General features: G+C 51.5%; 1 protein-coding gene across 4 annotated transcripts in view; it reads left to right on the top strand.

Moving 5' to 3' along the window:
• The window catches only part of SNX8 (sorting nexin 8), a 39,366-nt gene that overhangs the window by 2,938 nt on the left and 8,974 nt on the right, over positions 1-27,454 (top strand). For 3 of the 4 annotated variants that reach the window (XR_009349081.1, XM_059153953.1, XM_059153952.1), the window contains exons 2-6: positions 21,497-21,687; positions 23,738-23,855; positions 24,103-24,224; positions 25,927-26,007; positions 26,920-27,080. Coding sequence is in view for 3 of the 4 variants with exons in the window: in XM_059153953.1 (XP_059009936.1) it covers positions 21,497-21,687; positions 23,738-23,855; positions 24,103-24,224; positions 25,927-26,007; positions 26,920-27,080 (673 nt within the window). In the remaining variant the exon portion in view is untranslated. Of the gene's footprint in view, positions 1-14,263; positions 14,283-21,496; positions 21,688-23,737; positions 23,856-24,102; positions 24,225-25,926; positions 26,008-26,919; positions 27,081-27,454 lie in introns of those variants that run through there. The other variant, XM_059153954.1, reaches the window with a different exon arrangement.

Here is a 27,454-nt window from a genome sequence, read left to right as displayed (position 1 = left end):
TGCCATGTTAAGAACATCATTTCCTCATAACCTCCTGGACGCTACCTGCTATTCTTACAAACTCCTTTCAGACTTACAATCAGAAAGTGTTTCATTTCTGGTTGGACCTCGTTTTCTCTAGTATTATTGGGGTTTAGTTTCTTGCCACAGTTTCATCTTGTGCGGCCTCTCTCAACTCACCATTCGTATCTCCTGCCCATTTTCTCAGGAGTGTGTCTTTTCCCTTATTGATTTGTCTCGTGCATTTTTTCATTTTGAACACATGCCCTTTGGGGATTTTGTATTAAAATTGTTACTATTACAGTGTCCATTGGGAACATCCTGTTCTCAGTGCAGGGTGAGATTTAATTTCAGGGCCCTGTTGGGAGGTTCTAAAGCTCAGCACTTGGGACATGGTCAGAATGGCAAGGAATGAATGTGAGAGATGCGTGACTGTGTAATTGGAGTTTTTGAGATTGCCCTGATAAAAACACACACACGACTGCTGCGTATCGTGGCCCCGCTTTCTGCAATCCGATGGACCTAAATTTGTCTTGAGAACACGGGGGAACCAGCTTCACTTCTGTTGGAGTGGCTCACTGGATGGCATTCCATACATTCCATCTGGTTAGGAAGCTCCCAGCCATTTGTCTCCGGGTTTTCTCTGGGGTCACGGCTGAGCTCTGCTCATCATCTGAGCTCCTGCACATGGGCACCCACCTTCTCTGCATGCCTGGCCGATTTCCTTGCTCTCTTGGCCCTGCCACCACCCCTCGCCTGCTTCTTCTCTGGGTGTGCATTTGTCAGAATTCACTGAGCTGTCACATAACATGTATGCATGTGGGTTAAATTATACCTCAGTGTGCTGTTTGCATTCCGGGAAAAAACTCTTCCTGTCCATCCTCCTTGGCATCACTACACACATTTTGATTGTAAGCTCCCAGTAGGCAGAAACTATTATTTTTCTTCACCTCCCAGCATCTAGAGTAAGATCCGCTTTGTAGAAAAGGCTGAGACGTTTGAAAAGAATTTTTATCGGAAGTTTTTTTAAGGATAGTATCGCGTTTTCATTTGATAATGGTAGCGTGGAAATATGATTTAAGTTTGCTGTGCTGGCCTTTAAACTCTCTCCTACAGATATACACAATTTGCAAGGTAAAATGTGTCAATTTGAAGAAAGAGGAACTAACGGAATCAGTATTATGTAGAACAGATTTGCCAGAATTTGTGGTTAGCAAGAAAGTGATGTGTTCTGGGCGGGGGAATTCTGTTTTGATATTTTTTCCTTCCTAAGAAACAGGCAACACAAAAAGAGATGTTTGCTCGTCCTGCTTGCTGGGGAGAGACTGGAGGGGTGGCCTGGGTGTGAAGTGGGGCTGACTGGGGGGGCGCAGGGGGACGCCTGGCCCCCAGAGTATTTGGAGAGCGTGACTCTTGATCCTGTTACACTCTGAGGAGCTGCCGTGTTTTCGCTCTCTCTGTGTTTTTATTATAGAATCACTCAAAAACCGTAACCAGACTTCAGGGGTAGAAGCTCTTTGTTGAAACAGTCAGGATTGAAATACCCTGTAGCCCAGGGGCCTCAGAATGGCTGAGATGCATGTCCTATCTGTCGTTTGGCTTACGGGGGACTCGGATGCCACACTTGACGTTTTCTGTTGGTTGCGTTGCTGGAGGGGAGCCCACTGGCCGTTTCTGCCTGTGGAGCGGTGTTTGGTGGGGCTTTCGAGGACTCCTGACCCGTTTGGAGGTTGTGTGCTCAGCAGAGGCGAGGGGAAATTATGTGATGCTGGATTAATTCCAGGGAAGCTCGGTATGGAGGAGAGACTTGCGGGTTAGAAGTCCGTTTATGTGGTTCTCCCAAGAATCTTTCATACCTGATTTGTGCTGGTAAAGTTTGCTCACCACAAGTCTTACCAGACTTGTGTCTGGTCCCTCTGCTGAGGGACTCCAGAGAAGCCAGAGAAAACACACACATTGGTGATCTAGGTTTCTGTCAAGTTAAAAAACATGCAGGGTTTGACTCTGTCACGTAGAATGCTTCCTTGCGTGGTGAAACTATGAATGAAGAGCAAGCAAAGTGGCGTAAAATTACACTGTTGTATGAGAATTGGCACTTGGAGGAGAATGTTTGTTGTACAAGAGCGTAACGCCAGTACAAACTTTTGGTGAACGGAGAACTCGCCCATAATTCTGCCAGTTTAACACAGCCGCCGCATTTTGGCTTGCCCTTGACTCGTGAGCAGCATGGCTGTCAGCTGTATGCGGTAAATACAATGCGGGGCCGTGAATGGGTTTCCTTTCTGATTTTCTTGACGTTTCTTTTCTCCAATTTATTTTATTGTGAGGTTAGGGTATATCCTACCTATACAAAATATGTTTTTAATTAACCTTCTGCTACCAGTGAGGCTTACAGCCAACAGCTGGCTGTGCGTGGTTAAGTTTTTGGGGAGTCGGAAGTTACATGTAGATTTTCAGCGGTGCTGGGGGTGGGGTTATGCCCCTCACCCCCATGTTGCTTGAGGATCAACTTTGTTTCCTTTCTCCTGTGCTTATGTTTTTTATGTGGCTGTCCTCATGGTGTATGTGCCCCTTATAGCCTGGCCTTTCCACTGAACATTCTTTTTATGCTGCAAAAAACAGCTTTCATCACTGCCTGTTGAAATCCTGTGTGCCCGGTATCAGGCTGTCTGTTGGTGCTGCTGAAGTGCTGATGTCCTGCAGTTTGTGTTCAAGACACTCTTGCTGTGTTTTCCAGAAAATGGTTCTTTGAATTGAACCAGGGGTAAAATTTGACCTCCAGCTTGCACTTGGTCAGCGGTCTGTCTCCCACGAAGCTAGTTCGCCACCTCACAGGTGACGCTGTTACCTGCTGTGCAGCAGAATCAGAGTCTCTGTGAGCTCGGTTGCCCGGCTTTGAGAATGGGGAGAGGCCTTTGGGGTGACCTCTTTGGGGCCCTTTGCAAGAGAAAACACACACATTGGTGACCTAGGTTTCTGTCAAGTTAAAAAACATGCAGGGTTTGACTCTGTCACGTAGAATGCTTCCTTGCGTGGTGAAACTATGAATGAAGAGCAAGCAAAGTGCCGTGAAAAGTTGGCAGTGTTGCTCTGGTAGGAGAGAGGGGGGTTTGACCTCCAAGGCATACAGGGCAGGGGTGGGGGTTCAGGTACTGCTGGTCTTTTACTGGTCCACCTGTGTGTGTGTTGGAGATACAGTTTTGTTACACGGCCTGTAGCCATGTCACACCCAGGTGGTGGTATTTATTTCACGTAGGAAACCTGGAGGGCAGCCCTGCGATCCCAAGCCGCCAGGCGCACTTGCTGACGATAAGGCTGGCCCAGTAGAGCTGGGCACAGGGGGTCTTGTTTTAACGTGGTTTTGTGGGCATTTTGAACTCTCTTGGGTTCTACTCTCTAGTTCATATTGGAAATGTATTTGTAGTGAAATACACGTGTGATTGTGTCAACGTCAGAATCAATGGAGAATTCTGCCCTGAATCAGCAGGAGGGCCCCCCACCCGCCCTGGCTTCCACTGTTTCTGATGTCTGTGTCTGGATAATACCAGTGCTGTTGAGTTCAGCAGTTTTGGTGGGTCCTGGGAAAAGAAAAGCAGCAACCCAGACCTAAGGGCTGCTGGCCTGTGTTGCAGTTGGAGAGCTGTCTGTGGATGTCGCCAGCAGTTCCCAGGATGTCCTTGGCCAAGGCCATCTACCGTAAAGGAATCCGGTGATAGTCATGACTTAGCACTGTTAATTGTCTTGGGGACGGTAAGGTCACCTCTCAGCTCCTGAGAGACGTCCCTCACGTTGGGTTTTCGCACCAGTGGGAGATTGAAGGTTGCATTTGCTGCTCTTCTGAGGAAGGCTTGTAGGTGCAGTTCTGTATCTTGGGGTGTCTCATGTGCCACAGGCCTTCCTTCTCGTGAAAGCAGCGAAGGTGGGAGTCTCTTGGAGTGCCGGCAGAGTTTAGAGGTTAGCTGTGACCTGTGGAAGTGGCATGTTTCCCGAGATAACTGTCACAGGTAGACAGTATCCCGTCTTCTCTCTCCTGGCTGAAGAGGCTTCCACAGAGGGCAATCTTCACAGAGCAGAGGACGGGTCGTGTTGCTGAGGAAGCCTTGTGCACGACTTCCTGTGTGTCAGATGCTCTGTTGGGGTCTCACGGAGGAGATGTGGTGCCCCTCACAATCACTCTGCAAAGTCGGCTGTTTATCACACCCCCACTTTACGGATGGGGAAACTGAGGCGGCAGCAGTCCTGTTGCTGGCCTGGGACCCGAGAGTGGGATTCACATGCAGCCGAGCATGTGGCTCTGGTTCAGAAGTGGCATCAGAGTGTCACCTTGCTCTAGTCCCCCTCGGGCTTGTGTCGTGATCCCGCCTTTCACGAGCCTCCCCCAGGGTTCACTTAAGTAGCCTTCCCTGCTGTGAACTTCCCCTCTCTGGAACCTTTTACGCACAGTGAGATTGTTCTATGTGACCATTCTCGAAATACCACGGAGGACCATTCATTGTGGGATGTCGCCTTTCTCTCTTTAGGAAGCAGGTGCACACACAGTAGATGGTGTGGTGGGATGACTGCAGGAGGTGTGTATATGGGCGGCAGTGGTTTTGCTGGAGAACCGGGCCCCGCATGGTTTGCACGTGGGCCTGGGCTCCGCGCGTCCCTGTCGGAGCCCCAGTTCACTCTAGGGGGCTGGGGGTCGATGTCGAACGGAGTGTGTTTCTTCCTGCTGAGCAGGATGTGACAGCGCTCAAAAACAAATTTCGCAGATCACGGCCGAGTTCCCTCCTCTCATGAAGACACTCCGATGATCCGAGTGAACGGATTCTGGAGTCTTGGGGCTGCAGACAGCAGAGTGCAGTCCAGCCTTCTCTGCACAGAAAACTGGGTTTCCACGTTCAGCACACATTTGGCTGTGCGGGCAAGACTGACTACATACTTCTCTCACTGTGACCTTCTTCCCAGTTCCTAGTTTGTTCATGCCAGTTTCCGGGGCGTTCCTTTCTCCTTCTGATGAATGGCATTCCTGGTTGTCGACCCCGCAGGCAGCTGGCTGGCAGGGACCTTGTCTTACTTTTTGTGATTCCTTCCATAGACCAGTTGAGGTTTGTTCAGATGGATTTAATTGCTTGGAATTTTATTAGTGGAGCCTCATTTGGTTGTGAATGCAGGCTTTTTAGTCTTCGCTGGGATAGAGACACACGTAGGCCTGCGGGATGTTTTGGAATATTTTTATTCCACGGCAAGAGATCCTAGAAAACCTGAGTCACTTTCAGGCTGAACCAACCAGACCTGGGGTGAGGTTTTAAAGAAAGAATAAAAACCAAAACCAGATTGAATTTGGTTAAAGAGAGAGAACGTGATTCTTTTTGGAATTTTTGAACTCCTTCTTTGTAAGTTATTCTAAGATTTCCCAAATTAGCTAAAACAGTATTCCTTTTAAACGCTGGAAAAAAATCTTTGGGCCTCCCCACATGTAAACATTCCAAAAGTGAGAGACCAAAGAGGTTTTTTGAGGAATAAACCCAACTTGAATGGGGCCCTTTCAGAAGCAGGTTTGGTGAGCTTCATGGAGAAGCAGAGATCGGGCGGCCCCTGTGCTGGTTCCTCCTGCTCCAGTTTGAGTCAGAGGAAGTCATCTGAGAGGTGACTGTTTTTGGCACTCAGCTTCAGTTTTGTGATGTCGTCAGGAAACAGACCCGTGATTTTTTTTCCCCTTCTGTGGTTTGGTCTCTTGCATCTCCCTTGGAAAGGGAGCTGAGAATGTCCTATTTGTGTGTAAGTGGCTCTTCTGTGTCCCGGGACCTCCGGGGCCATCCTCGATCTGTTTGTGATTAGCATGGAACTTCAGGCGTCGTCGCTGTCACCGTGTAGAGCCCAGTGCTGGCAGCCACGAGCACGCCAGGCCTGCAGTTTGCTTGGTCTGGGGTTTGATCTGAAAGTTCCATGTCTGGTCTGTAGGTCCTTCGGAAAAGAAAAGCTGGAGCACTAGGCACCATGCTAGCTGCTTTCACATAACTTCTTAAGAAAAAATTCTTGCAACTGGACAGTGATGTCGATCATATGGTCCCCATCTTAGGGACGAGAAAACTGAGCGAGGTGAGGGAGGTGAGCTATTGGTTCACAGTCGCGTAGGAGTCAGTGACGTGTGCTGAGACCATCTGAGCTGTGGCTTCGGGCATGGGGTGTGCCTGTCCCTGCTCTTCTCCCCGTGAGTCAGGGAGCGAGCATGGGATTGGACATCATCAGGTAGCCTGGTGTGGGTTCTGGCTCTGACAGACTCAGCTGGTCAGCTCTGTGACCTTGGGCTGACCCTGCTGCCAGCTGAGCCTTGTTTTCACATCTGTAAAGTGGGACCAAGCACCTGCTTACGGGATTCTCTAGGGCTAAGGAGATGTTACGTGAAGCATTTGGTAAGGTTCCAGACACAAAGAAATGGGACCGTTGGGAATGGCCCCGGTTTGGATGGTGGTGGGTACTACACGCAGCTGTCTGGATGGCCGGCTTCATCACTGTCTTTGAATTTGCGGGAAGAGTTAGGGGAGTGGGGAGACACATTTATTAATGGCAACTCTGTTTGCTTCGGGCGTTCAGTGGCTGCTTCTAGTTCTGACTTGTAGCTTCCTGGTGATAGGGGTGACAGGTACCCCATGGGCCACTGCGAGTTTCTGTGGTCTTGTCGCCAGCTGGACTTTTTTGTTTGAGCCTGGAACAACCGGAGGGTTTCACAGGTGGATGATTTTCCCTGTCTTGGTAGATACCTTTGTTCAAGGTCACAGGCCACTGTGTTCCAGGCATGGCACTGGCGGCGAGAAGCAGTTTGTATCCACAAGCTGGAGAGAAGAGCGGGAATTCGTAACACACGTGACTGTCTCACTGAGGTCTCAGTCACACACACATAATTCTCCCATTTGAAGTCTCCCAATTTGGTGGTTTCAGTGTATTCATGGAAGTGTGCAGCTGTCGCTGTCCTCAGTCTTTGGGCCCTCTTGTCTCCCCCGGGAGGAACCCCAACGCCTTCATGGTCAATCTTCATTCCCCAGTCCCTCTCCTCCTAGTCTAGGCGCTGTTGATCTTTCTGCCCCTACGGATTTGCCTCTTCTGGGGCCTGTGTTACGTGTGTCTTGGTGCCTGGCTTCCTTCACTGAGGGTCAGGTTTATCCATGGGGTAGCACGGACTGGTGCACCATCATGCTGTGTGGCTGCGTGGTGGCCCATCGTATTGAGACTGTACCTTACCTGCTCATTGGTTGGTGGACATGTGGGCTGTGGTCACGTTTTGGCTGTTGTGAATAGTGCTGCTCTGCATGTCCATGCATCCTTGTTTGTGTGGACACAGTTTTCATTCCTGGTAGTGGAATGACCGGGTCCGATGGCAGTCTCTCTCTGACCCTTGGAGGGATTGCTGGACTGTTTTCTGGCAAGTATGGGGCTCTAGTTTCTCCATGTCCTCACCAACACTTGTTAGTGCCTCTTGTTTGTTTTTCCTTTTTATGCCTGTCTTTTTGATTATCGCCATCCCAGTGGGTGTGAGATGGAATCTCCTTGTTGGGCATCTTTTCATGTGCGTATTGGCCTTTCGTGTATTTTTTGGGGAAATGTATATTCAAATCGTTCATCCATTTCTAAAATTAGGTAGTTTGCCTTTTTACTTTTTAGTTCATTTTATTTTATTTTTTTGGATAGTTTGTCTTATTAAAAAAAAACACAAGTTTTAAGAATTTCTTTGTATATTCTAGACACATACCCCTTATCAGATCCACGATTCCTCCACATTTCCCCCCATTCTGTGCATTGTCTTTCAGCTTTCTTCAAGGTGTCTAGCAGCAGGACTGCCTTTAATTTTGATGAAGTCCAGTTGGTCCTTTTTTTTTTTTAAGATTTTATTTATTTATTTGACAGAGATCACGAGTAGGCAGAGAAGCAGGTGGAGACAGAGAGGAGGAAGCAGGCTCCCCGCTGAGCAGAAAGCTCGATGTGGGGCTCCATCCCAGGACCCTGAGATCATGACCTGAGCTGAAGGCAGAAGCTTTAACCCACTGAGCCACCCAGGCGCCCCCAGTTGATCTCTTTTGTTCTTTTGTTGTGTGTGCCTTTGGTGTCAACAACTAAGAAGCCTCACTCCAGGTCAGGAAGATCTGGTTCTGTATTTTCTGCTCAGAGTTTGCAGTTTTAGCGCTCTCAAAATGGACCCTGGACCTACGTGTTTTAGCTCTCGTGTATGGTGTGCGGCTGGATTCCAGCCGCGTTCCTGCATACGTGGAAAGCACAGGCGGCACGTGCTGTGTGCCACCGCCCGGCTTGGCAGCGTCGGGGAGCCCAAGCTCTCTGAGCTGGGGTGGGGACGTGGTGAATGTTCAGGGGTGGGAGAAGCCTACGGGTGAGACGTGGAGGCTCGGCGAGGAGATTCAGCCCAGAGAGTAGGAAAGGATCACAGGCCTCTTCACGGAGCTTTGGAAACGCTTTGCTGTTACAGGAGTGTTTGAACTGAGCTTTGGAGAGGATTCAGTTCCAAAATTCTCGGCTAAGAAGTACCCGAGGACTTGGAAGGACCTGAAGAGATTGTTTATTTTTACTTTGCTTCAAGGTAAAAACACTTGAATTGTTGCAGGAAGATGAAAACCTTTTTTCCCTTGTTGCGCAGGTTCACTATCCGTATGACGCGTTCCGGCTTTGTACAATCAGCGTTTTTGCCTTAGTTACTCTGAGGAACAGTGACGATGGCCGCGAATTGGCCCAGAGGCCGTGGCGGGGGAGCGGAGGTGCTGCCAGCGTGAGCGGTCCCTGCTGGGGGCTCACCACGTGTAGCTCACTGAGGCAGGATTCCTGTCGCCGGGGGGGACCTTGATGAGATTTGGTGCGGATGAGTGGGCAGGAGGCTGCTTCCCTGCCCACGAGATTGGAGCGGGCCTCCATTTCTGTATGTGGCTTTCTCGCTCACAGGACTTTGAGGATTTTCATTGAGGCAGCAAGTGATTCCTGAGCACTTACTCTGCGTTGTGAGCTGTTCTTGATCACTGGGACACCACGTGTGGGCCGAGGGAGGAGGCCTGCTGTTCTGGAGAGGATGGTCTTGTCAGGGGAGGCAGACAGTTTCCAGATGCACTGAGCCAGTGACCTGTGTTTGCACGAGGAGGGGGGAGAGGGGACAAGTTGCAGTTGTCTCTGAGTACACGTCATGGGAAAGTGGTGTTGGTGCCAAGATTCAAAGGAGGTAGAGGAGCCGGCCTGCAGGTGGTCGGGAAGGGGGTGGCCCCCGCATGCGAGCGACAGCATGCAGACTCCAAGTGACAGGTGCCTGCTGTGGCTAGAGAGAGGCGAGCAGAGGGGCGGCAGGACTGGAGTGTTGGCTGGTTGAGAAGAGAGAAAGGGACAGTTGTGGGGGCTGGAGGGGCAGGTGTGAGGAAACCTTGCACGAGGATCTATTCCTCTCTGGGCTTGCCATTCTGATCACAGGCAGGAAACTAAAATTTCAGTTTCTTCAGTCTTTCTTTCTCTCTCTCTCTCTTTTTTTTTTTCTTTGAGAGGCAGAGAGAGTGTACATGTGTAAGTGGGGGCAGAGGAAGAGAGAGAGAATCTTAAGCAGACTCTGCACTGAGCAAGGAGCCCAACATGGGCCCCGATCCCAGGACCCCCAGGATCCTGACCTGAGCTGAAGCAGAGTCAGACCTTAACCGACGGAGCCACCAAGGCGCACTGGTTTTCTCTTTTGAACGCTGCTGTCGTGTACATCTGTGGGATTACTGAGGTCACTGCACTCATGCTCAGAAGAGGGTTTCTTTTCCTGTTTTTTTTTTTTTTTTTTTTTTTAAAGATTTTATTTATTTGATAGAGAGGCACAACGAGAGAGGGAGCACAAACGGGGTAGTCGGAGAGGGAGAAGCAGGCTCCCTGCTGAGCAACAAGCCTGATGTGGGGCTTGATTTCAGGACCCTGGGATCGTGATCTGAGCCGAAGGCAGATACTTAATGACTAAGCCACACAGGCACCCCCAGAAGAGGATTTCTGAAAAAAGTCTTACTCAGCATGAGTGTGTATAAAAGCCATCCAGGGAAGTGTCCATTAGCGGGAAAAAAATGTAGCATTCTCTAGGAATTGATGCTAATGATAGAATAAAAAAATAGAGCAGAATGTTTTGTGAATGAGGCTATTCTTCATGCATTTTCAGTGGCTGGGAACAGTTAGCGGGAGACTGGCTCCCTGATTTTTAGTTGCATACCTGAGATCTTGTGCAATCACTCCAGGTTCTTAGGAAGACAGAAGAGTGGTTTAGGTAAAAAAATCAAGGTGAAAAGATGATTTGCTGGCAGCCGTGGTGGAGAAGTGTAGGCCCTACCGAAATGATGAGGGGGAAGCAGGTGAGATTCCTGGGTGTGAGGCAGCCAGGCCTTTTGCTGACGGGAGTGGGATGTGGCTCGGTTGCTCAGGAAGCTTGGAAGTCCTGGCCAAGCTAGACCCGTGACCCGGGGGACCTCACCGTAAGGACCGAACCCAGCAGAAGGGAGTGTACGTGCCCACCACCCGCCGTGTGCCAAGCGCTTCTGGCAGCGCCACGCATCCGAGGGAAACCCGGGAGCTAGCCAGGTGTCCAGCAGCGGACTGAGGAGCTAGACTGCAGTCTGAGCCCATGGTGGGGTCTGTAGTGGTGACTGCGACATGCGGGGACATGGGCGGGCCTCACGCAGCATGCCCAGCGGAAGCAGGCAGAGTCAGGGGGACTTACAGCCTGATGCCACTTATGCAACGATGGACCAAAGTCACGTGTGGGGCTGAAAGGTGGCAGTCACCTTCAGGGAGTGGAGGGGAGCCTGTGTGTCCCCTCTCTCCGTCTGGGTGCAGCCACCCTGCCAGGCATGGAGCCGAGCAGAGTTGATGTGTGCACTTTGTGCACACGTGCTCTCTTCCGGACGAGAAAACGCAAAGGGGATGATCACGTTTATTGTATACATGAAATAGAATACTTGCGTGCACTTTATGGATGCGTGTGGACATGTGGGAAGCACGCTGGCCTGCCTGCAGATGCTGCCCGCGGGCCCTGGGGCAGTGGGTGCTGGCGGATGGCAGTGGTGGTGTGCCCTGTAATGTGTTTTCTGTAGCTGCCATCTTTTCAGAAAAGCACATGGCACAGTGTTATCATCCGTGAAATCTCCATGGTGGATACATGGAGTCTGATATTTTCTGTACTTTTATGTACGTTTGAAATATTTCACAGCAAAGACAAATGTAAATGCATTTATAAAGTACCAAGAACAGAGCTTGATGAAGGGAGAGCAGGGTTCGTGGTGATTGCGTTATGTGAGTGGCAAAGAGCCCAAGAGGTATTTGCTTTTACAGAAAATTTGGAAGAGGAATGGGGTCATGTACACAGGCGGAAACACGCTTTGTGTGTAAAAAATCCCCTGTATGTTGCGGGTCTGTCTGTGTGGGGAGTATGTGCAAACGGGAATCAGATGTGTGCACACTGTAGGGGGAGTGGCGTTCTTTTTCTTCTCTTTTTTCTCGGTGGGGGCGACAGAGGGACAGAGAGAATCCCAAGCAAACTCTGCATAGTGTGGATCCAGATGCGGGGCTTGATCCCAGGACCCAAGACCATGACTGGATCCGAAATCAGGAGTTGGGTGCCTCTGGAGTTGTTTTCTTTCTTTAAAAAATGTCATAATGGTCCATGATGTAGGTTGGTAAGAGAAAGCTACATCTGAGTGGTAGCAAAGCTGGGGCCATGCGAGTTTTTGTGGGTCTGAGCTCCAGGAACGGGTCTGCCACCCACCTGAGGGTTGTTTATGGTGCTCCCTGGCTGTCCGCCTGCTGAGCTGTCATTTCTGAGGCCGTGGTCACCATAAGGACGAAGACACTATTGCTTCCGTTTCCTGAGAACAGCTGAATTTCAGAAAAACAGAGTAGCTTAGGACAGTTCTGGATCAGATGTAGAAACCTATTTTGTGAGCCTGAAGAGGAATATTCCTTTGAAAATCGGGGACCCTGCTAGTTCCATTTCCTGTTATTTTGGTGAAAGAGTTGTCCTCTGGGAATGCCCTTGGTCACTGCCCTCTCTGATGATGAGTCCAAGCATGGTGTCCACATTTATGAGCACCTGCCTGATTTTTGTCAGATTTTCCATGGGTCCAGGCAAGGTGCTGAGTTCCTTCCTCTGCTCATCCCTGTTGGTTGGATCTCAAACTGTGGCCCCCTGGACCAGCAGCCCCTGCCCCTGGGAGCTTGTTAGAAACTCAGGGTCTGAGGCCTCAGCCTGGACTCTGGCAACGAGCCCAGCAATCTGTGTGGGTTTTCAGCTGTAAAACATCCATGACCCACAATTCAAACCATTTTCAGGTGTGTAGTTCATGGCGTTAAGCACATTCACACTAGTGTGCAACTGTCACCACCGTCTGTCTCCAGAACTTTCTCATCTTCCCAAACCGAAACTTTGTTCCCATGAAACACTGACCCCCCCCCCCCCAACCCCCCAACCCCTGGCCCAGCTGTCCACTCTCTGTCTCTGTGTCTGTGATTTTGATGAGTTCGGGGACCTCCTATAAATAGGATCCCACATTGTTTGTTGTTCTGTGCCCGGCTTCTTTAACCAGGCACTGAGGTTCATCCGTGTTGGGGCGGGTGCCAGGGTTCCTTCCTTTTTTTTTTTCCTTAAAGATTTTATTTATTTATTTATTTGACAGACAGAGATCACAAGTGGGCAGAGAGGCAGGCAGAGAGAGGAAGGAAAGCAGGCTCCCTGCTGAGCAGAGAGCCCAATGTGGGGCTCGATACCAGGACCCTGGGATCATGACCTGAGCTGAAGGCAGTGGTTTAACCCACTGAGCCACCCAGGTGCCCTGTTCCCTTCCTTTTTAAGGCTGAAACTATTCCACGGTGTGGACAGACCATGTCGTGTTCATCTGCAGGACTTGGCTGCTGGGACTTGTGCTGCGAGCGACCCGTCCTCATGGCCCTGCTTCCAGTTCTTGCAGGGAGAGACCCAGCAGTGGGGCTGCTGGTTTCGGGGTGATTCTCCTTATTCTGTGAGGTGATGCCTCTCTGCTTGGAGGCTGGTCCCCCAAGACTGCGCCGTCCCTCGCTGGCCCTTGTCCTTCCGTGTTCTGGTTAATGGGCGGCCGAGGATGGCGGTCATGGTGGATCTGCGTGGTGGTAGAACCATGAACTTGGAGGCCATTAGAACATGTCCCAGTGTACCCTCCTACTAAACTCGGACAGTGGGAACCTTCCTCCCTGGCTGCTTCTGGGGGACAAATGACCCAGAGATTTGAAAAGCCCTTGATGCTGGGAGGGGCTCTGTGCAAGCGGTGAGGACCCTGGGCAGTGGTGGGGCTGAGCGCAGTTAGGGACACCCGCACGAGCTCCTTGCAGCCCTGGGCGTGGGTCACTGTGCATCCCGAGGGGTGGCTCCCGGGACTGGCTGGCCTGCACCCTCTGTGCAGCGTCTCATGGTCTGTGACTTCTGCAGCCCTCGGTGCTTGCTGAGGCTGGCTTAGTGTGAAGCACAGGCCTGTGTACTGGTGTGACTCACCGGGCAAATCCTCTTGGTTTCCCAAAGCTCTGGCTGTGCTGGGTGAGTACTGACCTGGTTGATAGCTGCTGTCAGAGCACGGGGGGCTAGCCGTCTCTGCGTGCGTGCCCCTGGCAGGACTGCCACCCACACGCTCTGACAGAAATGTGTTGGGAGGGCTCGGTGTGTTGAACGTTTTATTGTGTCTCATTGGTGGATAGCTGGCTTGGAGAATCACAGCATTTCCGAGCTGAGGGGATGCTGAAGATGGCTCACTGACTGGTACCCTTCGTGAGCTGCAGAGAGGCAGAGGTGTGCACTGGGGGTCCCATGGGGCCCTGGTGGCTGGCTTGGGAGTGACGCCTGTTTCTCTGTCGCCTGCCAGGCTGTCTGGCAGTAGCGAGGTATCCGGAGGAGCCGGGCCTGAGCCTCACTCCTGCCATGCGTGAGGCCTTGGTCTGCAGCCAGCCTGGAGCCCAGTGCCCCAAACACCTGTTGTTATGGGCAGTTGGGTCTACCTTTTAGTCCATGGATGCACAAAGACTTTTTGAAGTTGAACATCAGAATCTGGAAAGGAGGCCAGGAGATTACCAGTGATTTCTAGGAGCTAGTTATTTTTAGCTCTGTTGTGTTGTTTCCCCACAAGGGCCACTAGGGCAAGGAGGAATCAGCCTGCGGGTCTGAGCCTGCGGGTGTGGGAGTGGCTTTCCTCCCAGTGGCTTGTGGGTGGCGTGTCCAGGCCAGGCCTTGTGCTGGACTGGCCTTCCGGTTTGGTCCGAACCCTATGGTTGAGCAGGTTGGTGCCAGAAGGGTTGAGGCCGGGAGGGCACACCGCTAGGGGGGCCTCTGAGGGGTTATTATGGTCATCGAGGTGCACCGAGGGTAAGGGGCAGGCATCCTTACCCACTTCTTACTAGTGATAAGTGGTAAGCTTGGAGGTAGTCACCTGCCTGGCTACGTGGTGAGGAAGTGAGACACCGGATATCAGCACATGTATATCTGCCGTCAAAACCCATCCTTCCAGCCCTTCAGTCTGGGGCCCAGCCCCCTCTCTCCTTGTCTGCATCACCTATTGGGGCTGGGTGGGCGCGCAGTGTGTCTCTCTCATGAGAGTGTTGAGGTCCTGTCTGCAAACTTGACATTCACTCCCACAGAAAACCAGAGTCTTCTTCCATGTGTGCCCGCTCTTTCCGTGGTGCGTGGGCCATTATAGGACAGGTGGCTGATCTGACATGACCTGTTTTCCTTCCTAAGCAGTTTTTTTTTTTTTAAAACATGGATGTCCTCATTCAGGAAGCCAATACTTCAGGCCATAGCTTCCTTAAAACTGAAGCTTCTCCGGAGGGGCTCTTCTTCGGGTGGTGGGGACCCATCAGGAGCGCATGCTGTGTCTGTGAGTTAAAAGGTGCCACTTGGAGTCTGACTTGAAAAATTTTTTTTTTTTTTTTGTTCTGACTTTTAGCTTCTCCTGTGGTCAGAGTTCAGATTCTTCGGCAGCACATGACCATTTGGTAATCATTACTGAGTGTATGTTCTGTCTTCGGATATTATCTTACTTTAACCATCAGGAAAAGAAAGAACAAGCCTAGTACGAGTACGTGCTTGATAGCGAAAACTCCCTCTTACTTACCAATTTTATTTTATTTATTTATTTTTTAAAAAATTTTATTTATTTATTTGACAGAGATCACAAGTAGGCAGAGAGGCAGGCAGAGCAGAGAGCCCGATGTGGGGTTCGATCCCAGGACCCTGAGATCATGACCTGACCTGAAGGCAGAGGCTTAACCCACTGAGCCACCCAGGCACCCCCCCCCAATTTAATTTAATTTATTTTTTAATTACAAATTTTAGTGAAGACTTCTTGGTGCTTCCCAAATTATCTTTCCCTCATTATGTCTATCTTATCTCTGTTCTTCTGACAGTGCCCTGTTTCGCATCAAGTAGGTGTTTTCTTGTGTACTGTTTAAATTTCTTTGTTTTGGTCCCTGTATGATTTCTGGTATTTTCTTAAGGATTGCCCTGGGAGTCACAGTTTGCTTCTTAACATGTACCAGTCCAACTTGGATGGTACCAGTGTAATTTCAGGTGTGTGTGGAAACCTCGCTGCCGTACAGCTACCTTCCGCTCCATGCTCCCTCCTACAGATTGTATCCCTGTAAATGGTATGCGGTCAAAGCACATTTGTGGGCTTGCCCAACGCAGCTGTCTTCTAAGTCAAGCAGGAAAACAGTAACAAGTGAGGAGTAAGTTTCTGCTGCCTTTTATATTTACCTGTGTAGTTCTGGTTCTCGTTCTTCATGTGGATTTATTTCTCGCAAGGAAGGGCTGCTGGTGCCAAGGTAAATTTGCCGTTTTTGCTCCTCTGGGGCTGTCTTAATTTCTTCTCCGTTCTGGAAGGATAGTTTTCCTGGCTGTAGAATGGGGTGGACCATTCTGTCCTCTGGCACTTTGTGCCATCCCACTGCCTTGCGGTCTCTGGGGCTTCTGAGGAGTCAGCTACCCACCTGCTGGTCTCCCCCTGCTTTCAGATTTCTCTTTGTCTCTGGATGGTTTGAACAGTGCAGTTGTGATCTGTCTAGTTGTGAATCTTCCCGAGTTTATCTTAGTTGGAGTTATTTGGATTCTTGGATTTTTTTGGAGGAGATTTTATTTATTTATTTGAGAGAGGGAGAGTGTGAGCATGTGCATGTGCACACAGGGGCGGGGAGGGATGGGGGAGGGAGAAGGAAGGAATCCCAAGGAGTTTCTGCACTGAGTGTGGAGCCTGACATGGGGCTTGATCTTACGACTCCAAGATCATGACTTGAGCTGAAACCCTAGATGCCTAACTGACTGAGCCACCCAGGTGCCTCATGGGTTCTGGGATTTTAAAAATCAAATTTTGGGGGGCGCCTGGGTGGCTCAGTGGGTTAAGCCGCTGCCTTCGGCTCAGGTCATGATCTCAGGGTCCTGGGATCGAGTCCCGCATCGGGCTCTCTGCTCAGCAGGGAGCCTGCTTCCCTCTCTCTCTCTCTCTCTGCCTGCTTCTCCATCTACTTGTGATTTCTCTCTGTCAAATAAATAAATAAAATCTTTAAAAAAAAAAAAAAAATCAAATTTTGGAAAATTTTGGCCATTCCTTCAAATATTTGTTCTGCGCCTTTCTGCTTTGGGGCTCCTGATGATGGTGATGTTGGTGTGCTTGACAGGTCTCTGAGGGTCTGTCCATCTTCCTCATTCGTTCTCCTTTCTGTCCTCTGGACTAAACAATCTCTGTTGGTCTGTCTTCCCCTCTGCCCTGTTGGATCTGCGGTTGCATCCCTCTAGTGAATTTTTCATTTCCTTTATTGAGCTTCTCCAATCCAGAATTTCTATCTGCCTCTCTTGCACAACTTTTTAAATCCGTATTTTCTGTTGCTGAGACATGGTTCTCCTACTTTCCCTTGGCTCTTTAGAGATGGTTCTCATTAGTTCTTGGAACCTATTTCTAATAGCTGACCTACAGTTTCTGTCAAATGAGTTCAGTGCCTCGTCCTCCTCGAGGACAGTTTCTTTTTTTTATTTTATTTTATTTTATTTTATTTTTTTAAAAGATTTTTATTTATTTGACAGAGAGAAATTACAAGTAGGCAGAGAGGCAGGCAGAGAGAGAGAGAGGAGGAAGCAGGCTCCCTGCTGAGCAGAGAGCCCGATGCGGGACTCGATCCCAGGACCCTGAGATCATGACCTGAGCCGAAGGCAGCGGCTTAACCACTGAGCCACCCAGGCGCCCTCGAGGACAGTTTCTGGTGGAGGTTTTTTCCTTGTGTTTGGCCATCCTGTCTCATTTCTTTGCATGTCTTACAAACTTTTGTTGTTAACTGGACGGTTTAAATAATATAATGTGGCAACTCTGGAAATCAGATTTTCCTTCTCCCCAAAGTGTTGCTGCATATCGCTGACTTTTTTTAACGACCTCTCTGAACTAATTCCCGTAAAGTCTGTTGTGAGTGTCGTGTGGCAGTCGTGACAAAGCACAAAATAGGTGGCTTGAAGCAGCAGAAATGTCTCACGGCCCTGGAGGTAGGAAGTCTGAGATCCGGGTGTGGGCAGGGCTGCGTGCGCTCCCAGCCCACAGCGGAGAGTACTTCCTGCCCCTTCCAGCATCTGGCTGCCATGGGCCACCCTCCACCTTCTTGGTTTGTGGCCACGTGGCTTCAGTCTCTGCCTCTGCTGTCATGTGCCCACCCCTGTGTGTTGGGGGTCTCTAAGGCCTCCTGTGGTCCTTCCTCATCTTATGAGGACTCTAGTCACATTGGAGTGAGGGCCTGCCCTATTCCAGTGTGGCCTCATTTTTTTTTTTTTTTTTTTTCTTTTATGAAAGATTTTATTTATTTTCTCGAGGGAGAGAATGCAAGCATGAGCTGGGGGAAGGGCAGAGGCAGGCTCCCTGCTGGGCAGGGAGCCCAATGTGGGGCTCGATCCCAGGAGCCTGCGATCATGACCCCATCAGAAGGCAGATAGATGGTTACCCAACTGAGCCACCCGGGGGCCCCCAGCATGGCCTTGTTTGGACTTAAGTAATCATCACAGCGATACTACACCCTGGCTTGCCACACATCTTCAGTTTCCTGTGTTCTGCGAGTTCTGACCATTTTTGCTTTTCTCGAGGGAAGGATTTTCGGAGGTTCTTACTTCTGCCACTTACTGGAGTCGCCCACCTTCTACGCGTAAGGCGTTCCTCGTTCTTGTTTGTGTTCCGTACACTGCCGTCACGCCGTCTGTCAACATAGTGGTGTTGGCGTGTTTATGTTCCCACCCTCGCCGGGAACAACTTGGGAGCATCTTATCAACCCCCAAAGAAACCCCTTATTTTCCAGTCCTCACTTCCCAGTTCTCCCATCACTGCTCCCTACCCCCAGGCGGGCGCCCGTCCGCTTTGTTTCTGTACTTTGCACGGACTCATCCCATACGTGGTTCTTTTGTTTGGCTTCTTCCACCATTGTGTTTTTAGGTCCGTCTGTCTTGTAGTGTGAGTCTGTTCTGCATCCCTTCGTACAGCAGACTAGTAGTCCGTTCGGATAAGCCACCCACTTCAGTTTATTCCTGGACAGTTGGTGGCCAATTGGGTTTCTCTGCTCTCTGGCTCCTGTGGACCTTTGTTTGCAGGTGTCTGTGTGGACATCCGCGTTCACCCCTCGGGGGTATTCCTGCCGGTGGGACTGCGGGCTCACATGGGGGCTCTGCCTCTCACGCTGTATGTGTACCTGTGTACACGCTGTACCTGTGTGGACGTGCTGGGAAGATGGCTTCCACCAGCATGTGTGGCCAGTGCTCACTTTCCGCATCCTGGCCAGTGCTCACTAGTCCTTGTCTTTCTTTTTTTTTTTTTTTTAAAGATTTTATTTATTTATTTGTCAGAGAGAGAGAGAGAGAGAGCAAGAGCGAGCACAGGCAGAGTGGCAGGCAGAGTCAGAGGGAGAAGCAGGCTCCCTGCGGAGCAAGGAGCCCGATGTGGGGATGTGGGACTCCATCCCAGGACGCTGGGATCATGACCTGAGCCGAAGGCAGCTGCTTAACCAACTGAGCCACCCAGGTGTCCCAGTCCTTGTCTTTCTTTTCTTTTAGATGAGAGCTGCCACAGTGGGTGGTATCTTACCATGGCTGTGATTTGCATTTCCATGACGGTCTGGGATATTGGAGCATCTTTTTATGTGTTTAGTGGCCACTGGTATACCTTGGGAGGAATGTTTATGCAAATCCTTGGCCCATTTTTAAATTGGGTTGTGTGTCTGTCTTTTATTTTTACTGTGTCATCAGAGTTCTTTATGTATTCCAGATACAAGTTTCCTTTCAGATATAGGTATTTGCATATCTCTTTTCTGATAAAAATGTTCTTCCCCTGGTACCTTTTGACTTCGTTTTTCCTGTCTGTCCACATATTCTGTGCTCTGATTACACAAAACTTTGTTTTTCCCAGACATGCTGCTTTTCATTCCTGAAAATGCAGTAAATAGCGGCAGTCAGTCATTTGGCAAACTTTCTTTGAGGCCCTTCTGCATGCCAAAACCACCCCGCCCCCCCCAGCAGCAGGGATGTATTTCCTGGAGCTTGTGCTCGGGTGCGGCGTTTGGGCCCCCTTTCTCATGATCAGGGTGCTGTTAAAGTTAGGTCACAGTGGGATTCCCATTTGCCCTGGAGTTTGGATCCTCGCGGACTGTGCCCAGCCTTGGGAACCGTCCATAGCCGTGTACGGAATGCGTATTAGTGAGCTCAGTGAGCCTGCAGTGTTCGTTACTGTTGTCGAGTGGGCACTTAAGAAACACTTGTTGGCTCCTTGACTGAGAGGACATGTGGTCCCTGAAGAGAGTGGATAAACAGTTTAAGGCCAGCAAAATATTTTTACACGGAAAGGGGCTGGGTTCTTAGGATGGGAGAACCTTCTGGAGTTGTGGTCTCCACATTTTGGCCATTAAGATATTGGGGACTTTTAATATATACACACATGTACACACACATGTACACATGCATGACATACACACAACCATGCTTGTCTGCACAGACACACTTGCATATTCACACTTATACACGTACACACCCCATATACTCATCTACTTAAATGCTCATGCACACACACATGTACACAGCCGCGTATATACATACCCACATACCTCACACTTGTATACACTCGCACATACACTATATACATGTAGCACCTCCATATATACACACAGTCACACTCATGAACACACACACACACACACTCAGACACGTGCATACACACGTTCACATATGCACACACATACCACACTCCTTTACATGCTTATGCACACATATGCGTGCACATGCACACAATACACATTTAGGAAGTTATGTGCATGGCTGTCCTGCATCACGTGGGGTGTATTGCTGTCACAGGAGTGTCACGTTGTGGAAGGAGAGCTGGAAATACAACTAGAATTGCTTCTGTTTTCTCCTTGCGCCTGAGGTTTTCACCCTGGGGTATGTGCCTACACTCGGGGGGCGGGGGGAGCTTTCTGCTTTAGGGCACATAATACTGAGCTTGTGTGTGGAGTTTTTATGAGGCCCTTGGGGTTCTCAAGTAAGCATTAAGGCCATAGTTTATTTTCTTTCTTTAATCTTTAAGGTCAGTTAAAGGCAACTACATTTTCAATTCTAAAATGCTGAGTAATTTAACGGATGAAGATAATCTTATCTTTAATTCTGTTTAGAATACAAGCCATACTCTTACTTTGAAGTGTTGTTTTAAGAAGGAAATCATGAAAAATGATACAACCAAGTTGTGGAGAATTTGGAAAAAAGAGGAAAGAAATCTACATTTTGTTGCGGTTACTAGTAGCAGTGTTGGTTAGAGGAGGACCCCCTCCCCCTCTGTGGGTACCTTAACTTTACTCTGTTTTTTAACCCAAAAGAACTTTGTTTCTTAAGAATTCTCTGTACTAAAAACCAAACTGGCTTTTTAACATGACTTCCGTGTTTGTTAGCCTGTGATCTCTCTGCTCCGCCTCTAGCTGCTCTGTGAGGGGTGGGCGGCTCCTGCCTGGAGGGAAGCGGAGTGATTCTTAGACTTGTGAGATTGGGAATCTTAGCTCTAAGCAAGCATGGGTTTTTTTTGCCTGCATGGAATTGGAATGATTCTTTTGGCACACGGAGTCATAGGTGTTCACTGTAGAAACGGTGGGACGGAGAAATTGTACGGCTCGCTCTTCAGTTTTAACCTCTTTCTGGGCTGTAGAGAAATGGCGGACTCTTTTCCATGAAACTTGTAAAGAGCTCACTTTTTTCCTGTCCAAGTTGAAAACTCAGTCTGACTGGTCTTGGATCCATGGGTGTATTTGCTGACTCCTGGTCGGCTGGATGCCTCATGGTGGTGACTCTTAGGAGCAGAAGCTCCATGGCCTGAATGAAGGGGGGTGACATGGTGACGGTCCGGGTGCTGAGGGAGCACATGGTGGTGGGAGGGCCGGCCGGGGGCAGCCTCCACTTTTCCGAGCAGCTGTTTTTATTGGCCATTTACCATCTCTTGTCCAGACTCACCCACGCCCCAAGTCAGCCAGCGGAGGGACCCGCACCCCAGTCGGATGCAGATGCCACAGGGGAACCCGCTGCTGCTGTCCTGCACCCTGCAGGAGCTGCTGGCCAGGGACACTGTGCAGGTGGAGCTCATTCCTGGGAAGAAGGGCCTCTTCCTGAAGCATGTGGAATACGAGGTCTCCAGCCAGGTGAGGGGCAGGCGGCATGTGCCCGCTGGGAGAGGAGGCTGGGTGGGGGGTGGTGCTGGGGGGATGGGCCTCGAGGGAGTCTGTGTGTTGGTCTTAGAGGGAAGAGCCGACACCAGGCACGGAGAGCCAAGCCGCCTGACTGATGTTTGCACAGCTGGGGTGTCCCCGTGTCTCCATCTGGCTCAGCCACACCCCCACCTCGCTCAGCCTGCCCTCCCTGGCCCTGTGTCTGGGAAGCTGCTCGGAGGAGCGCTTCCTCCTCCAGGGAGGTGCTGGGCACCTGGCCGCGCGTCTGTGCAGTGACAGGATGGCATCCGCGGTGCTAACTTTCTTTCTCTCTCTCTCTCTTTCTTTTAAAGATTTTATTTATTTATTTAGCAGAGAGTGAGAGAGAGCAGGAGTGAACGGCAGGCTGAGAGAGAAACGGGTTCCTTGCTGAGCAGGGAGCCCGACGCAGGACTCAATCCCAGAACCCTGGGATCATGACCTGAGCTGAAGGCAGACGCTCAACCGACTGAACCCCCCAAGCTTCCCTCCATTCTCTTTCTATATCCTGGTGCTGTTAGATCAGATACTGGGGTAGTTTTTGTTCAGAAACCGAGGATTAAGTCATCGATGAGCTGACAGCGTCGTTGGGCTTGTGGAGTCCCACTGTGTTAGCACGGGACGCCCCAGGACAGGTGGAGTGGGGCTGTGCTGGCATGACAGTGTTGGGCCGCTGTGGGGCTTCAGTTGGAAGGGTCCGTGTCATCCCGGGGAGGAAACACATTTTCCAAACCGAACGGCCGTGTGTGTGTGCTGTGGGAGTCTGCAGTCACAGGGTGTGTGTGTCAAGGTGTTTTCAAGCTACAGAGGCTGAAGTCTGTGAATCAGCTTTGTTCTAGGGTGCATGTGGGTGCTGCTCCCCTGGGCGCGGGCACGTCTCCTCCCTCCAGGCCTTGTTGCAGGTGCGGTGGCTCTGGGTGTCGGGGCTACCCTCCCCTGTGTGGCTCCAGCAGCTGGCCCTTTCCTGTTCTTTCAGGAAGCCTGTTGTCCCATGATACACATTTTCTCAAGGAGGCAGCTGTGTGCAGGCCACCTTCTAAGACATGCTGTTCTGGCAGTGGCAGGGCCACACGTTCTGTCCTGAGCCCTGTTCCTCCATGGGCTGCCCCATGATCTGTGTCCCGCAAACAGGGCATCTGTCACAGTCAGCCACACACGGACATGTCATCGTCACCCAGAGACTACAATTGGTGCCATGGTTCCTCTGGGTGGGTGTGCATTCTGTGGGTCTGGATGCTGATGACCAGTGTTACCCGATGGTGTCCCCCAGTGTTCACGGCCCTGAAAGTCCTTGTGTCCCACTGTCCATCCCTCTGCCCTGAAGCCTTGGTGACTGGCCCTCCCCTCCTGTGTGCACAGCTCTGATTCCCTGGAGCATCCAGCCATCAGGATCAGACAGGTGTCTGTCGCTGAGCCACATCAATTACAAGCAAGACAGCCTGCAGACCGTGGCTCGTGCGTGTGTGTCATGTGCACTCTGACCTGGAGCCGGGGTGGGCTCCTCTGCTGTGCGGGGGCTGGCTGTCATGGAGCCCGCGGGTCTGTCTGGGATGGGACGTCTGTGTGTCCGGCCTTCCCGGGCAGTGTCTAGTCTGCCGTGACAGCCAGCGCTCTCCCAGGAGGCTGTCATGCCTGTCGTGCCTGCATCGTGTGACCCTGTATGGGAGGGTGCCCCAAGGACGAAGTGAAGAAGGCGTTGTTTGCATGTGCTGCCTTGTAAGGGTGGGGGCGGGGCGGCTGTGCTGGGCCAGACCCCTGTGAGAAGTGTGCGGTCCTCAGGAGAGCCCGGTCATGGGTGGGTGGGCAGAGTGATCACTCCGGGCAGTGTTGGCAGCTGTGTGAGCACTGCCGGGGGGACAGGACTTGTCTTCGGTAGAGTCTGGTGAGATTCGGGGTGGGGGATATCGAGCCACAGCGCTCCTGTGGCTCTGGTTGGTGGCGGGGGCGGGGGCGCATGGGGGCGGTTTCTGGTGTCCAGTCCAAGCACAGAGCCCTGGTCTTGCAGCGCTTCAAGTCCTCCGTGTACAGACGGTACAACGACTTCGTGGTTTTCCATGAGATGCTGCTGCAGAAGTTCCCCTACCGCATGGTGCCGGCCCTGCCGCCCAAAAGAGTGCTGGGAGGTAAGGCCGGGGTGCCACACCTCGGGGCGCCAGAGGCCATGGTGCTGGGAAGGCTGGTGCAGGCCAGCAGGCAGGTGCAGCCGAACCCATCTTGCCAGTTGGCGGTCTGCACAGTGGGGAGCACTGTGGGTGCGGATAGCAGGACCTCTGCTGCTCCTGGCGGCTTTCCCTACTGGGGTGTGTTTGCGGGGGGCTGGGATGGGGCGGCCACCCAGCCCGTTGCTGAGCCCGTGCTCTCTGCCTGCAGCCGACCGGGAGTTCATCGAGGCCCGGCGGAGGGCGCTGAGGCGCTTCATCAATCTGGTGGCTCGGCACCCTCCGTTCTCTGAGGACGTGGCCCTCAGGCTGTTCCTGTCCTTTAGTGGTCCTGTGAGTACTTCGCTGTCCCGGGTGGGGCCTGAGTTTCCTGACACTCAGTTTGCTTGTCTTCCTGTCCTCGCGTGGGTGCCCTGATGGAGTCCGGCACACGTGACGACCCTGAGTGAGATTTCCTTTCTTCCCGGATAACGGGAAGGTGGGGTCAGGAGGCATTCTTGGCTTTGACCTGGCAGGATTTGGAGATTAGGAGCACCGTCGCTGTGGGCGCTGAGGCTTGTTTACCGAAGGCTTTGCTTGTAAGGGTTATGGAAGTGCTGGAGACCCCAGGTTGCAATGAGTCTCAGTGTCCCAGAAAGCAAATAAGGCCACCTTGATGACGTGACATTGGAAGACTGAGCTGAGTCCTTTTCACAGAGCTGCAGGATAGACCACGTCCTGGGAAACCGTCTCCACATGGATGTTAATTTCTGTTAGAAACCAAGCAGCTGTGTTCGTTAGCCTCGGGAAGCAAGGCAGAGCCCTTCCTTCCAGTTGGGGAGGAAGTCCCTGCCCTGTCCCAAGAGCAGCCTGCTCGCTGGCTGGGGTTGGAGCAAGGGTGGTGGAGGGGCTCCAGCAAGGTCGCTGTACCTGGGGCATAAGCGGGGGCATCTTCTGTCCAAGGGAACCCCTTCTTGCCCCTTCTTGCGTACTTTCCCAGTATGGAAAGCCGCCAGGAGTAGTCCAGGGCCCTGCTGTCTGCAACCCCTTCTGGGCGGGGCTCAGTCTCACCCTCTCCCACTGGGGAAAGATGCTGGATGTTGAGGAGCCACAGAGGCAGACACACCCCGTGAGACAGAGGGGCCTGGGACCTCCTCGAGAAGTCTTTCCTGCTGCTTGCCTAGGGGTACCTGTCACCATCATCCCTTTTCTGGGACGTGAAGCAGACATTCCGTGAATGCTTGCTGTGACTGTCTGCTCTTGAGCTTAGTATGGGCCTTGGAACCCCGGGCAGACAGGTTCCTTTCACGCAGGAATCGTTATTGTCAGAGAGGAATGTGGGGGGACTTGGGAGCCACATGCACTGGGCACAGAGCCAGGCAGCATCCCTGTGCTGGGGGTGTGAGGCCCCTCTGACCCTTTCCTCACACAGATAGGGTGTTCCTAAGAGCTCCCTGACTCCATTTCCTCTGGTAAAATGAGAGATTAGGACAGACGATCCTCCAGGCTTCTCTGAAATTCTAAAATTCCCTGACTCGTAAAAAGCTGCAGATGAGGCTCTCTGCCTGTATTTCCCGTGGCTCTTTGTGGGTCCTGTCTTGGCTGTGGCTTTGCTGAGGAGACTTGTGTGAAGCCCATCAGCCCTCCCGGGGCTCTGTGGGGCTGCGTCCTGTGGGTCTGTCCGAAGGAAGGAGACCTCAGCTCTCGTCTCTGTGCCCCATGTGGCGGGACCTACCAGGACTTTGTGCTGTGGAATGGGGGGCATCCCTGCTCTGCAGACGGGAGTTCCTATGTTTCTGGAGAGAGAGCTCCCCTCTGGAGCCAGAGGTTTCGTGGTGCTGGTGTGGTTATGCCAGGCTTTCCTGTCTGTGGAAGGCCACCTAAGGTTAAGGTCAATGGGAAGAAATCCGGGAAGACAGTGACGAGGTCTTCTGGGGATGCCTATGTAACAGCCCTCTTGCGGAGGGCCTGTGTCCTGCCTCCTGCTGGCCTCCTTGGTCTCACACAGACCGTTCTGCAGCTGGTAGATACGGCCTGTTTCTGTTTTCCTTTGCAGGATGTGCAGAACAAGTTAAAGGAATCAGCTCAGTGTGTTGGAGATGAATTCATGAACTGTAAGCTGGCTCCCCGGGCCAAGGTACTTCTCTTGTCGTGATGCACACCATCCAGTCCTGGCAGTGACCACTTGACCTGGTCATGCTCTCTTGCTTCCACCACGTGCCGGGGATGGCGCTGAGGCCCGTCGCCGGGTTTTCTCTTCGGCTCTCCTTTCACAGCACGTGACCTGCCCATCTCACAGATGGGGAGACGGCCCCGAGAGGCTGCCAGGATCCCAGACCCGCCGAGCAGCCGACCCGGATGGGGCTGAATGCGGTCTGGCCTCAGAGTCCGCCAGCTCTCCTGCCACTTCTGAGGCTTTTTGTGATCCAGGTGGACTCCTGCCGGGTCACCAGGCTTCGATTCCAGGGGTTGTGGGATTGTTGCGTTAGTTTATTGTAAAATCTGGCAAATCTGTTTTGTCTCTAAAAAGAATTAAGGTGGCTACTGGGTAGCTTTTTCCTTCTTAAACTGCTTCTCCACGCAGAAATGTGGACTCTTATCTTTTTTCGTTTACTAAGGTTTCTGTTTTCTAAGCATTATGTAGTTAACATTATTAATGCTAACGAGTAGTTAACCATAAAGCTGGTAAAAAGTGCCCCTTGAGGGAAGAGTGGGGCCCCTAAAGTCAGGATTCATCCACGCCACTTCGAGCTTGAAGTTTATCATTGGAGCACATTCTGGCAGGACCTTCGGTTGGATCCACTTTCGGTTTATGCCAGTATCGCCATCTCCTGGGGTCACTCAGCTTGGTGTTTGTGGTGTATGCGTGATGATACTTTCTGTTTTTTTTTTTTGGACAACGAGGGAGGCCCTAGGAGGCCCCCACATGGCCTAGTGTCTGGGCTGACGAGCTGCTCCGTTGGAGGGCTTTGTCCCTCTCTTGAAGGGCGTCGTCTCCGGAAGGCCCCTCACAGCCTGTAATCCACAGCCTTGCTGTCCTCTCTGCCAGGACTTCCTCCCGGCCGACATCCAGACTCAGTTTGCTGTCAGCCGGGAACTCATTCGGAACATCTACAACAGCTTCCACAAGCTTCGAGATCGGGCGGAGCGGATCGCGTCCAGGGCCATCGACAATGCTGCTGACCTTCTCATATTCGGGAAGGAGCTGAGGCAGGTGCCCCATCTAGTTCTGCAGGGCAGTAGGGGGAGGGATCTGCAGCGCACGGGGCAGAAGGTGTTTTACCATAGCCCTGCCGGTTCTGACCTGTTTCACTTTTAGAAGGTGAAGGAGAGGGTTGGGGAAATGGATTATGGAATTTAGCAGAAAAAAAAAATGGGGGAATTTAGGTAGGGAAGCATGGATCCCTGAACACACAAGCCTGTGCTACATAGGTCTTCCCTGCTGTCAGGACTAGACTGGAAAAGGACACCAGACTGTTCATGCTCCTCTGGGTGGAGGGGTGGTGGGATAGGCAGCCAGGACCGTGCCCTCCTTCTCAGTCTACACACCTCCGCCTCCCAAGCCCTAGTGTGCACACCTGTCC

The sequence above is a fragment of the Mustela lutreola genome, chromosome 17 (genome assembly GCF_030435805.1).
Source record: "Mustela lutreola isolate mMusLut2 chromosome 17, mMusLut2.pri, whole genome shotgun sequence".
Classification (NCBI taxonomy): Eukaryota; Metazoa; Chordata; class Mammalia; order Carnivora; family Mustelidae; genus Mustela; species Mustela lutreola.
Note: the sequence above shows the minus strand (reverse complement) of the source record. Positions and strands in the feature narration are given on the sequence as shown.